At 37.1% G+C, this 14,017-nt stretch overlaps 1 protein-coding gene across 8 annotated transcripts in view; it reads left to right on the forward strand.

Annotated features, from left to right (window-relative positions):
• Positions 1 to 14,017, forward strand: part of HERC1 (HECT and RLD domain containing E3 ubiquitin protein ligase family member 1) — an 88,086-nt gene that overhangs the window by 23,520 nt on the left and 50,549 nt on the right. For 7 of the 8 annotated variants that reach the window (XM_049812405.1, XM_049812412.1, XM_049812408.1 and 4 more), the window contains exons 21-24: positions 1,020 to 1,191; positions 4,388 to 4,694; positions 6,060 to 6,180; positions 6,464 to 6,515. In XM_049812405.1, the coding sequence (XP_049668362.1) occupies positions 1,020 to 1,191; positions 4,388 to 4,694; positions 6,060 to 6,180; positions 6,464 to 6,515 (652 nt within the window). The remainder of the gene's footprint in view (positions 1 to 1,019; positions 1,192 to 4,387; positions 4,695 to 6,059; positions 6,181 to 6,463; positions 6,516 to 14,017) is intronic. The other variant, XM_049812411.1, reaches the window with a different exon arrangement.

Consider the following 14,017-nt stretch of genomic DNA (forward strand, 5'->3'; position numbering starts at 1 on the left):
AGCAAATCTAAACGTATGCAGTAGATTTGTCGCTTTAGGGAGATCTCAGATTTAATACTATTGGGGAAAAAATAGCTAATTTGCATTTGCACAGTATACACAGGCTTACTGGTAGAATGATGAGAACAAATAAGAGGTGCCAGAAAAATGGTGAACATGATCTGCTGCTACCAAGATCTTCTGTTTTTTTGGAAAGGAAAACTGCCAGGAGAGGGCAGATGAATTATGCTGGTGGGATGTGTATGTCCCAAGATTTGTACAATTAATTACCTTCTGAAGTATTCTAAAACCTCTAATCTAACAGTATGATTTATATGTAAAGCTTTGCCTTCTTCAAGGCTTCAGTCTGAAGCTGTTTCCTGTGTTGGAAAATTGTCTATTAGGTAGTCAGTATTTTGGTGGTCAGCACTTATATCCTCAAATTGAAGGAAAGCATCGACCCAAATATATCCACTCAATCAAAAAGATTTTTTTTAAAATCAAATCCTAAGAATATTATTCTTCTGGTGCACCTCATATGCTAATCTTTGATCTTAGGGTATGCATCTGTTTAATTTCATTGAAATAAAAGGGAGGAAAAGAACTGCAAATTCAGGATTGTTAAGAATAAAAATGAGAACATATTTGGTATTGCTTTAAGTAACAAAATCTTGTCCATCGAAGTAAGTTTTATCATATTCATGCCCTTTAAAAAGGGAGAAGATTTTATGAGACAACAGCACATGGTTGCTAAAGGCTTTGATGCTGAAGAGTCCAAGTTTGACAATAGAGTCTAAGCATTACAAGGAGACATTTTTCTGAAAATAATCTGAGGAACAGTTATTAAAGGAAAATTAAATTTTCCAACTTACGTATTTAAAGCCTTGAATGTAAACAGCTGTCTGTGGTTTATTTCACACAATATCGAAAGTATCTTTTTGATAGGAAAAAAACCTTATTAAATACCTATGTCCTTTTCTGTTCATCTTTCGTTTTGGTGAGAATTAATTTCGCTGTATATTTTTTTTTTTTTTATCAAGATGTTAGATAACCAAGAATCTGCTGATATTGATACTCAAGAACATTCTTTTACTCGTACAATTGATGAAGAAGCGGAAATGGAGGAGCAGGCAGAACGCGACAGAGAAGAAGGACATCCAGAACAAGAAGATGAAGAAGAGGAAAGAGAACATGAAGTTATGACAGCTGGTAGTAAGTACTAGTTACGTGTGTCAATAATGTAGTATGCTTTGGAAGGAAAGTATATTTTTCTCTCCAAGTTAAAATGAAGACATTATTTAAAAGATTGTGAAAGATTTGTCTGCACAAATATTGTGAGAAGTTTATTTTTATAAAACGGTGTAGTGCTTTTATTGGGTCAGAAATGCCTTTTGATACAAGGGAATGGGAATACTAGGCAAGTAGACTGCCTTTGTGGGCAATTCTCAGGGTATCTGACCTGTACCAACAGTTCTTATATGCACTGTCTACAAGACTAATACGTTTCATATTGCTTTCTCTAAACTTCTATCCAGTAGATCTCTGAGTTTTCATCAGTATTTCTATATAGAACTTTTGCTGTGTTTGTATGTGTTAATCTTATATGTAATAAGCTTTGAAGAGTAATAGAATCACAGAATGGTTTGGGTTGGAAGGGACCTTAAAGATCATCTAGTTCCAACCCCCCTGCCATGGGCAGGGACACCTTCCACTAGACCAGGCTGCTCAAGTCCCATCCAACCTGGCCTCAAACACTTTCAGGGAAAGAGCAGCCACAACCTCTCTGGACAACCTGTTCCAGTGCCTCACCACCATCACAGCGAAGAACTTCTTCCTTACATCTAATCTACATCTACCCCCTTTCACTTTAAAGCCATTACCCCTTGTCCTATCACTACATGCCCTTGTCAAAAATCCCTCTCCAGATTTCTTGTAGGCCCTCTTTAGGTACTGGAAGGCTGCTGTAAGGTCTCCCTGGAGCCTTCTCTTCTCCAGGCTGAACAACCCCAACTCTCTCAGCCTTTCCTCATAGGAGAGGTGCTCCATCCCTCCTCTGGACTCACTCCAACAGGTCCATGTCCTTCTTATGTTGGGGGCCCCACAGCTGTATATTCAGTACTCCAGGTGGAGTCTCATGAGAGCGCAGTAGAGGGGCAGAATCACCTCCTTCGGCCTGCTGGTCATGCTGCTTTTGATGCAGCCCAGAACGCGACTGGCTTTCTGGGCTGCAAGCACATATTGCTGGGTCATGTTGAGCTTCTCTTCAGGCAACGCCCCCAAGTCCTCCTCTGGGGTGCTTTAAATGCTTGGGGTTGCCCCGACCCATGTGCAGGACCTTGCAGTTGGCCTTGTTGAACTTCAGGAGGCTCACACGGGCCCACCTCTCAAGCCTGTCAAGGTCCCTCTGGATGGCATCCCTTCCTTCCAGCGTGTCGACCGCACCACACAGCTTGGTGTCATTGGCAAACTTGCTGAGGGTGCGCTCAATCCCACTGTCTATGTCACCAACAAAGATGTTAAACAGCGCCGGTCCCAATATGGACCCCTGAGGAACGCCACTTATCACTGGTCTCCAGTTGGACATCTAGCTGTTGACCACAACTCTCTGAGTGTGACCATCCAGACAATTCCTTATCCACCAACTGGTCCATCTGTCCAATACATGGACATGTCTCTCCAATTTAGAGACAAGGATGTTGTGGAGGACAGTGTCAAATGCTTTGCACAAGTCCAGGTAGATTACATCAGTTGCTCTTCCCTAATCCACCAACACTGTAACCCCGTCGTAGAAGGCCACCAGATTTGTCAGGCAGGGTTCGCCCTTAGTGAAGCCATGCAGGCTGTTGCCAATCATCTCCTTGTTTTCCATGTGTCTCAGCAGAGTTTCCAGAAGGATGCGCTCCTTGATCTTGCCAGGCACAGAGGTGAGACTGACTGGCCTGTAGTTCCCTGGGTCTTCCTTTTGCCCCCTTTTTAAAAATGGGTGTTATGTTTCCCCTTTTCCAGTCAGTGGGAACTTCCCCGGACTGCCATGACTTCTCAAATACGATGGATAGTGGCTTAGCCACTTCATCCGCCAGTTCCCTCAGGACCCGCAGATGCACCTCATCAGGTCCCGTGGACTTGTGTACCTTCAGGTTCGCTAGATGGTCTCGAACCTGATCTTCCACTATGACGGGCAGTTCTTCATTCTCCCAGTCCCTGTCGTTGCCTTCTGCATCCTGGGCAGTGTGGCTGGAGCACTTGCCGGGGAAGACTGAGGCAAAACAGTCATTGAGTACCTCACCCTTCTGCATGTCCCAGGTAACCAGGTCCTCTGTTTCCTTCTGGAGAGGACCCCCATTTTCCCTAGTCTTCCTTTTATCACTGACATACCTACAGAAGCTTTTCTTGTTGCCCTTGACGTCCCTGGCCAGATTTAGTTCTATCAGGGCTTTGGCTTTCCTAACTGATCCCTGGCTGAAAGTGTATTACGGAGTTAAAGTGCATAATCACGAGATGAATTATGGTTCTAGAATGTGTACATGTGTTACCTGTTCAGTAGATGAAATATGCTTTTGCTGCTTGATACGCATTTATCATGGGCAAATGCTTAGTGTTCTCAAATTCTATCTGGACAGGATTTCTGGGTACAGTAAAGGAAATGTATCCAGAAATATGCAGACAGACAGTAGTGTTACGTGAACAAATAAGTAGGAAGATGATGACTCTTACTGAAGATCTTAAGAGGTGTTGATCCTGACATGCAGAGTTCAGTTTGTGTCTTTGATGTCTTGCTGCCTGTATTAACATCGTTGAAGGAAGTGTTTGGATTACCTTTGCATTTCCAAAGGGGAACTGAACTTTAAACCGATTAAGTCAAGAGCTTTAGGTCTTTGGACAGAGGTGATGTGGACTCTGACGCAGCTTCTTTAGAAGAATCTGGTACTTAAGACAAATTAAGTAACATGAAGGCTAAGAATTTTGATAGGATCTTAATTGTACGGGCCAAAACAAATAAAAGCCTGAAAGTGTTTCAGTATTGAATTACAGATATGCTGGTGTCTGGAATACAGATTTACAGAAGCATTACCTTGTATGCATCTGCTAAAAGGCAAACATGAAATAATCTCTTTCTTTGCTATCTGAACAGGAGTTGGGTTGCAGTAAGACACTGAAAGAGTGTTTAGTGTTCTGTCATAGCATTGTCCTCTTCATTTTCATATTAACATTGTATAAATGCTTTGTTCAACCTGTTTGTGTGACTTCTTTTATAGCTTTGTATTACTAATCTGTTGTTTTATTGTTGGAAAAATTTTTGTTGTTCTTTGTAGTGGGGCAGTTTTTTGGCCCAAGATGTAGATGAATATTTGATTCTATGTAGTTTTGTCTAGAAGTTAAGACTTTCTTTTTGTGTTGCGTGTTACAGAAATATTTCAATGTTTCCTATCAGCCCGTGAAGTAGCTCGCAGTCGGGATCGAGATAGGATGAACACTGGGACAGGGACTAGACTTGATGATCCACCTCCTCAGTCTCAGCAGGAACGAAGAATCAGCACTGATCTGACAGAAGGTCAAGATGTGTATACCGCTGCATGCAACTCTGTGATCCACAGATGTGCCTTGTTGATCTTGGGAGTAAGCCCTGTTATCGAGGAGCTCCAGAAACGAAGGGAGGATGGACAGTTACAGCAACCTCCCTCTGCTGCTTCTGAGGGGATTGGACTCATGACAAGGTGGGGTTTGCTGACTGCTTAGCATAGTTAACTCTTCTCTGCTTCCTTTATAATTGATTAAATAACCTCAATTTTTCTCTGAGGCTGCTTAGAACTTTTTTTAAAAGAAGTTTTTTGCCTCGAGCAATGTTATGTTTTTGTTGAGAATAGTGATTTTTCTCAATATTCTTTGTCCACATTAACTAAACCTTAAGAAGAGTTTTATCCTGTGTGGACCGTATTTACTTTCAAAGTTGGGTTTAGTGATAAATAGTAATGAAGTCCAGATCATCAGTTATACAGATAATCTGAGCTAATTGGAAAAATTGGTTTTTTCCTAAAATTTGTTCATGTGTTTGGATTTTATTATTACCATACTTGTATTATCTTGAACTTTATCAATGTCCTATATAGTAGTGTCCAAAAAAAACTTGTAGGACATGTTTAAAAGCAAAAGTTTCAAAGACTGTTATGAAAAAAGCGTCATTCATGATTGATTTTTTTAAAATATTTCTAACACATTGACATGTGTAAGACACTGTTAGGTATAGGAGAATAACAAAGCCAGACAGCTCATTGAATTGGAGAAGTGTATAATTTAAATAGCGTAAGTACTTCATAATGTGTTTTAATTTTCATAACCTGAGATATTCTTGGTAACACAGTTTTATTCTAAACTTGACCCTTTTAAACTTTTATTCTAGACATCTTTGTGTGTGTGTGTATTGGAACATAACACAGGAATTGTGTAGCTGATGCTACTAGTGAACTCCTGAGTCTACTTAAGCTTCTAGCATACAGAAACTCTGTTCTGATACTTTAAATGAAGATATTGACAGGGAGTTCGGAGGGAGGTTATATATATTCAGTACCCTTTTATTCTTTTTGCCTCTTTTTGGAAATCTAGTCCCTAAAGCATGGGTGGCTGCCTCTGTCGTTGTCAAAGTGGCTTTCATCTCCAGCATATCAACTTTAGGATGCATTTTATGGGTGGGTTTTTAATAAGTTCAGTGCTTTTTCACCCACTTACTCTGTCTCTGTTTTCTTGTCCTCTCAGCTCAGAAGTGTTTCTGTATATTGTATGTAATACTTACCAAGGCACTTGAATGATCAGTCATTTGAGGTTGCCATTTGTTCAGTTGACCAATAAGGGTGTTAAGAAGTAACAAAGTTTACTAATACCCTTTTTAAGCATAATTGAAGCCATCAGACCACTTGTTTCCTCTTTGGTGTGGTCTTGTGATGTTCTGTGGTAGTCTGATCCCAAATAAAACTGTGGTACCTGCTAAATTTGACTAGCATATCTTACTTTTGCCTAATACCAGTATTTTCTTTCTTTGTGTGTGTGTGCATGCACGCACACAAATATCTGTGCACCTCAAGCAGGAGTGAAAGTCTTACTGCAGAAAGTCGCTCAATCCATGCAAACTCAAACTACAGACTGATGAAGTCAAGAAGTGAATCTGATTTATCTCAGCCAGAATCAGATGAGGAAGGTTATTCACTGGTAAGTAAACTAGCATTATGTATTTAGAGATTGTCAATGTAATATTTAGGTGGGAAGTACACCTTAAACATTTCTTTAGTACTGTGTTTCAGTACTTTAGTTTCTCTTCTAATAACCACCATTATTAAGAGAAAATAATAGTGGTAAAAAACCAGTTGAAATTATTATAGCTCTGTTAACTTTCTCACTTTTATGGGTGAAGGATTCATTTTAAATACTCAAATATTAGGCACCACGTAAGTTCACCTAAAGAAATGAGACTTTTATTAATCTTTTAATGTAGAGTGGAAGACGAAATGTTGATTTGGATTTGGCATCATCACACAGAAAGAGGGGTAAGTTTAATTGTTTACCTAGTGAATATTGACCTGATAAATGTATTAGTATTTCTTAATTTAAAATGTATTTGCAGTTAAATACAGTACATCATGGCAATCAGGATGTTAAAACTGAGTATTTAAAAATAACATTTAAAATAATTATTACCTACTGTTTGTTGTGCTAGGTTCTGTTGCTTTGTGGCTTGGTTATAGTATTTCCTAGGTTCTAGAACTGCAATGCCCTTTTGAAGCAAGTGAGGATTTCTTTGAGGTCAAGTGAATTAGGAACTTTCACTCTGTTTTCACTCACGTGACTTCTGGAAGAAAAAATTGGCAGAGAATTTCAAGTGGAATGATCTTTTCTTGTGCCCACAATGAACTTTTACCATAAAATGTGCTTGAACTTGAAGAATTTGTATCCGGAAAATACAGCTTCAATTTTTGCATCCTCAACACCAGCACACCTACAGAACCAAGCAACCACTTCTGCCATTGCTCCAATATAAATCTGGTTTTTAGCTTTTGTACTGCTTTTTGTTGCTGCTACATTCTGGGGAATCTCAATGAGCTTCTTCACAGGAGGTAATGGAGGGAGCAAAGGATGTTTGTTTACACAGAGACCAAAAAGACCCTCTTCACTCAGGATGATGCAGAGTTGCTGCTAGAATCACGACTTATGTCCATTGTATCTGTAAAAATCTTGGGAAGAGGTTAACAGGAATTAGGCGGAGTTATGATATGCCTTAATTACAGAAGCCTAAATACTGTTAGGTAGTGTAAGAGTTCTAGTTGGATAGCCTTCATCATTAAGCAGAGTACTGAGAGGTTGCATCCTTTCTAAAGTCTTTTGGAATTGTAAAACATTAAATGGCAGCACCCATTACACTTCAATTTTTAAATAATGTGGAAAGGATTTCACTGTACACAGATAATCGCTTGAGCAAGTTGAGCAAGTAAAGAAGTTTACTAGAGCTGTTCAACAGTGACAGCAGGATGTTTGTTGGCATTCTCAGTGTTAGAAGATCTGATAGCCTCTGTCAGCGCTCTGATCTGCAGCATATTCTTTGAAGTCATCATTTTTAGCTTTGCCATTAATCTGACACAGAACTCTGCACTTGCTTTTCTCTGTATCCTAAAAGTAATCCAGGAAATCATCTTGGGTTAGATCTGAGATACAATATATCTTATAGACTTATGGTTCGTGAACTGTTGGTTAGACTGATGAGGTTGTTTTGGCCACGGGCTCCAGGAAATGAGGAATAACGCAAGAACAGACTTTATCAACCAACCAGTCTATTAGAAGCTTTTTATTACAGAAGAAGGCTCTGCACCAGGTGTGTAATAACACTGAGGAGAAACAGGGGTAAATGCAGTTGATCTATCCAGAACCTGAAGAAGCTCAAGTAGCTCATTTTCAGACTGAACACTGCGACATGTACTGATATCAGTTTTCTGGTACTGGAGGACTTATTTGCTGTCCCATGGTACTTAAAGATTTTTTTTTTTTTTTTGGTCTGGTTTTGGCAACTGGGAGTTAGTCAACATACAATAATGAAAACTTTTCTCCTTGTGCTGGATGATATATATGACAGTTTTGATTGATACTCGGTACCAGTGAATGCAGGGTGCATTTACAGGGAAACATTCCTGATACTTATATCAAGGTCAGGAAAAGATCTACAAAGATCTGTGTGATCAAGTGGATGAGCTATATTCAGCTCACTGCTATTTAAGGTCTTTAATTTCATATGAAATGTCTGGCTTTGTGAACCCTAGTTATCTTCTAGAACTGAAGCATGCCCCGGTGTTTGGTGAAGATGCAACTTGCAGCCATTTCGGATTGTCCATCCCTTGTAACATAGCCAGCACACTGAAGTGCTAGAGATACTGCAGTGTCTATCAAGGATGTTTTGACTGGTAAAACTCCTTCAGTTTCATCTTTATTCTTGTGATATGCTGTGACTAATAGAGGGGACATTTATATTCACTGTTACCTCAGCTTGAAGAACAGGAGAAATTTGAATTCTTAAAGCATATTCACATTATGCTGTGCTCCGTCCCGAGTTGCTGGCAAAAGAGATTAAGGAGTTCAATCAGAATGAGCTATCTGCATTTGAATTTGCTACATTTGTTAAGAATTGAAGGATTAGAAAAAAGCCTAGTTTCCTGTTTTTGGCAAGTAAACCGCTGTACATGAGAGGACCTACAGAAGACTACAGCATTGTTCCTCATGATGTTCTGCAGCTGGATTTTTAAGTGCCACCAAAGTCAGATTCCACTGAATCAACCATTAGACATTTTTATGAGAAACAAACAGCATATTTTTATTTGTTAGGGTTTTTTTTGAGACGTTCTTTCTATATTCATGTTTGTACCTTGTGCTCCTAGGACTTCCACATATGATCTGCTTTTTAGTGGAAGATATGGAAGGGTTTATGTTCCTCTAAATGAGGAGAAGGAGAGGAAGGAAATGTATGCCACACAGATGCTAGAGAAGATCTCGGTTTTGAGTGCAGAGGATAGTTCTGCATTACAGCAGAAGTATACGTGGGAAACACTTCTCAAATTGCAATTAACATAAAACCTCCTGTTTTGTCTTGTCTCCAAAACAGCAGTAACCATTGTTGCTTTAAGGGACTTACAGCTGAACTTTTCAAATTTTTGTTGGATTGAATGTAGAGTTGACAGTGTTAGGTGGGAAAGAACAAGTGGAGTCTTACAGAAGAACCATAGGAACTGCAAGAACCACTTCTCATTTCTTTCAGTTGAAGTTTATTATTCAAAAAATTCAATCATGTTTCCTTTTAACATGTAGTTTTTAGAATAATATCTTACTGCAGTTTGCAGCAGTCTCTTGAAAATATTTGTTCTCTTAAGTGTGTCTCCATAAACTGTGTGAAGGAAGTTGACAAGTAGAGCTAATCGGAAAGCAAGTTTTTTTTCTTTTTATCACCATTCTTTTTTTCCTGTAGGCTGTGCTATTTTGGAGACTTAAAAGGTAATTTTCACTAAAAAAAATTTCCTTAATATATGGGCATGAGGTTCCTTCCATCTCTTCTTAACAAGTTGACTAGAATTTAACCACACTACTTCTTACAGAACCGTGGCCACACATGATGTTTCCAGCTGAGGTTTTGTAGGGTTAATTTATCCTCAGCTATAGTCTATGCAGAGTATTTGATCCTTGCAAAGTTGTTAAAAGAATGTAGTGTGTATAGGGTGTTGATAAGTGGTTCTTCTGTAACAGGCAAGAGAGTAATTCCCTTCTGGAGTGGATTGGCTTATTTTAGAACTTCTGTTAATTAAGTGCAGCAACTTGTTATTCAATTTCAGATCACATTTCCTTGGTAATTAAATCTCACTATTGGTGATAGTCTGATTTTTGTGCTATGAAAGCTGTTCTTATTCAGAAGTTGAAATGTAGAAAACTAGCAGTAGAAAAACTAATGATAATGTAAGTTGTTCCTATGGTCTTGCAGATGAGTATGGAAAAAAAGCATTCTCTTTTTACTTAATTAACATCTTAGCCACTCAGTCCAATCTTTAATCTAATTGCATTCTTTCTCTATTTATTGTATCTGTTCAGAAATATGATTGTGGTATTCCTACTTCAGCCTGAGGATCCTTTGAGTATCTTGTGCCTTGCTATTATTTAGTTATTTCTGAATTAGTAAACTTTTCCTTCCATTCCTGCAGAAAAAGTCTGTTTTCAAGACTTTTGCCATAAAGGGTGATGAGCACATTATAATTTTCCCCTAATATCTAAGCCTTTTGGGTTTTTTTTGTTGCTTAGATTAATCTTTTTCAATTTTGCAGAGCCAGAGAGTATGCCTCAAAATGTTGTACCTGTCCTGTACAGTACCAGCAGGATACTGTACACTGCATTAGATACTTAACAGTAAATAATGTGGTTTTAGCAGTGCAATCATAAACATAGTTGCAGACAGGTAAATGAGAGTCCTCCAGTCTTGGGTTTTCTTACTTCACATAAATTTTAATTCAGTGAATTTCAGTGTGCTTGTGTGTACTGTAGTACTTTACTAACACAGCTGGGCAATTGAAAAAAGCGGCAACTTAAATAAAATCCAAATTAAATTGAAATAATTTTGTGTACCTGTAATAATACAAGTTCTGCATTCTGGAATTGAAAGATCTTGTTTGAGTAAGGGATGTAAACATGTCTCGGTGTATTCACATGACTGTGTTAAAGGGAATATATTTTTTTTCCATGAAAAAAAGGTGGAGAATTTAGAAAGTCTGTTACCTAGGCTGTACTAATTCAAAACAAGAGTAAATATTTTTTTTCCCAGACTTTGCTCCTTGATATATTGTTGTATTGATTGAGAAGAGACTGATCATTTAAGTCTAAGTCAGAATAATATGAGGAAGAGATTTTATGAATATGTTACCTTCTGTTTCAAATGTCTGCTTTTGTCTTCTGATTCTTGTGTGGTGTAGTGTATTTACTCCTTTTTGGCCAGTTGAGCCCCAGAAAAAAGAAGAGCTTCAAGCAAGTAACTGATGGCATGTTTATTTTTTTGTCTCTATAGCTTCCCTACATATTTTATGTTTTATGAAGTGTGTATTGCAGCTGTGCCACATTCATTTAGAAAACTCATTATTACAAGCTGGCTTATAAGGACAAATAAACTTTTTTTTTTTTTTTTTTTACTGTAAGCTTAAAGTTTATTCTTATGTGCAATTCTATTCATGTGATTGTAGAGGCTTATGGAAGTGCTAAGCTGCAATCAATTCTGTGTAATTGATATTACACAGAATCAAGCTAAGCTCTAAAATACTATCATACTTTTGATTCTTCTGTTGATATTTATCATCTTCAATGAAAAAAAATTTACTTTGTTTTAGATTTGTGTGCCCTAATCCTTTAATTTTTTTTATACTGTAGTATACTACTTTGACTTCTGATATCTTTGTTTTTAAACTATACTTTTAGTCATAACTTGTCTTGTTTTGCGTTTAATCTGTATCTCATAATTGTTGGAATTTTCTCCTAATTTGAAACAATTTTAAATTGTTCTTACATTTAAAAGTTCTTACATTTAAAAGTTCTTGCATTTAATACTAAAATGATTAGCTAAGACCTCATCTTTTTTCAAATATGAAATAGTTTAGGTTTTTATTAATATATGGTGGGGTTTTTTTCTTGTAAGATTTGTTGACTATCAAAACTAAATTTTCTCGTGATGTTCTCTTAATCCTTGGAAGGTATCCTTTAGCTTATGATTTAAGACATTGGACTTGCTTTTTGTTTCTTTAAAAATCCTTTGATTCTGTGCTGTGCTTCATAGTGGCGTAGCGTAGGACAGGTAGAGGATAGGAAGTTAATGTCACTTTGGAGTGCTTTAAGCAATCCTGCTGTTCAAAGACTGTAGGGCTTAAGGAGGCTTTTGAAATAGTTGTTGCTATGTAGGCAACATTTTGTGGGCTTGGTAATAAAATAGTTATGCTTCCTGTAGGTAATCTGAGGCTTCATTTATCCTCTCCGTTGGGCTCTGTTCACAGTGCATATGCTAGGAAACTCCTTCCTATGTGAAACTATTTTAGCACCTTTTTATTCTACCGTGTCCTATTTACCTTGTTTCTCACCTGCCAATTCAGCATATAATTTAGTTTTTAATAGAGAGCTTTAAAACAAGTATTATAAGAATTAATATTAAAATTAAGGATAAGGTGGTATCTGTCTTTACTTTTGTTTTAAATAGTGTTGCCAGGTATAAATTGTAAAATTGAGTAACATAATTTCTTTAAATTCTTTGAAAAGAATTTTTGTCATGTAAACATGACAAAATAGGTAGTTCTCTGTAAACCAGGTAATATCACTGTGTTACATAAACCAGCTGAAATTAGTAAATCAGATTGCACTTTGAAAAGTAGTGTTTAAACTTAATCTTTGCATTACCCAAAATAAATTTGTGTATGTGTATTTTTGTCAAATGCCTAATGTGACCTAAGTACTGTGATGGTTCTTTTTGAAGCCATTGCAATATGTTTAGTAGCAAGTGTAAGGAATACCATGCAAACACACATGAAGACTATTTACAGAAAAGGAAATGGGATGTGAACAGGGTTTCATAGTTTATAGCCCTGACAATTAAATTTTTTGGCAACTAAGTGGAGACTAACTGCCTAATTTACAAAGGAGAAGCAAAATTTGACAGTATTTTAAATTTGAGTTGCATGAATGTACAAATTGTGACCTGCAAGTGCAGATTAGTTGACAGAATAATAGCTTTTTGCCTTTACCTCAGGAAAAGAATGGTGTAGAATTGTTGCTAGGAGAGTTGTCCTAAGTTCAAAAACTGATGTATCTGTCTTTCCTTGTTCCTATGAGCAGCTGCTTACAGAGCTGCTGCAAGTAGGCAGTGTTTAAAGGAGGTCCTGAAACTACTATGTAGCTGTTACCATTGGAACTCAGCCTCACTGATGAAAGAAAGCTTTCGACAGATGAATTTCTATGAATTTTTGTGACTTTTTCCTGAAAATGGCTATGTTTAATAATGTCTGAGGCTGATACTCCGGAGACAGATTTTGAAAACTGAATTGTTAATGTAGAGTTGTACAAGTACTGTGAATAAGTTGTGATTCTCTCAATGATATCTGTAGCAAATTGTGCACAAGAGAGATAAGTATTTAAAAATTCTATGTAGATTACTTAAGATAATTCAAACTGAAATTTCAAAGTGAATTTAAACATACATTAGGTTTCCACATAGGTCTCCAGACATTAACTATCTATAGAGATGGAAAGTTCTTTTGTGCGATACCCTCTTGTAATACCTTGCATAGCTCCAAATCAGCTAGCAGCATTTACAAAAATAATAAAATACCAACTTTGTGTTGGTATTTTATTATTTTGTGTTGATATGTGTATTTAACTGATGCAAATCAGTTAAATACTGATGAAGGTATAACTTTAGTGACATTGCACTCACTTGTGCCAGGGATGGAGTTCTAGCAAAACTCTTTTGGAAATGAGATCAAATATATGGTGATAAATAAGTTCCAGTGCTGCAAATTGATAACTGATGCTCATTTGAAGTACGCTTATTAGTGACGGTAAAGTTTCAGGTAGTGTAATGACATGCTGATGTAATAGGAAATACTTGAAAATAGAGTTGTGAAATTGCCAGATGACAAAGACATAGTTCTAATACACGCTGTAGATAGTATTTAATATACATGTATCTATTTATCTTGATTCATAACAAAGTGAATGTTCTCTGATAGTCTAAAATAAAAATTTTCTGTTCCCTTCTGCAGTCATGAATTCTGTAAATATTTAATCCAATATAACATTGTGCTTTTTCAAAACTATGAAATATATAGTGGCTTGATTAAAACCTAAAACCACTGTTGTTTTGTGCTTAGACCTTAAAATAAATATCCAAAGTGCACAATTTCTGTTGTAGCAGATCTTTTCTTTACTATTTTGTCATTTAGCTGCAAAGCATTTTTATTCAGTGTTCTAGCTTTAAGCTGAGCAGTTTGAGTGGCTT

Source organism: Accipiter gentilis, chromosome 10 (assembly GCF_929443795.1).
Source record: "Accipiter gentilis chromosome 10, bAccGen1.1, whole genome shotgun sequence".
Classification (NCBI taxonomy): Eukaryota; Metazoa; Chordata; class Aves; order Accipitriformes; family Accipitridae; genus Astur; species Astur gentilis.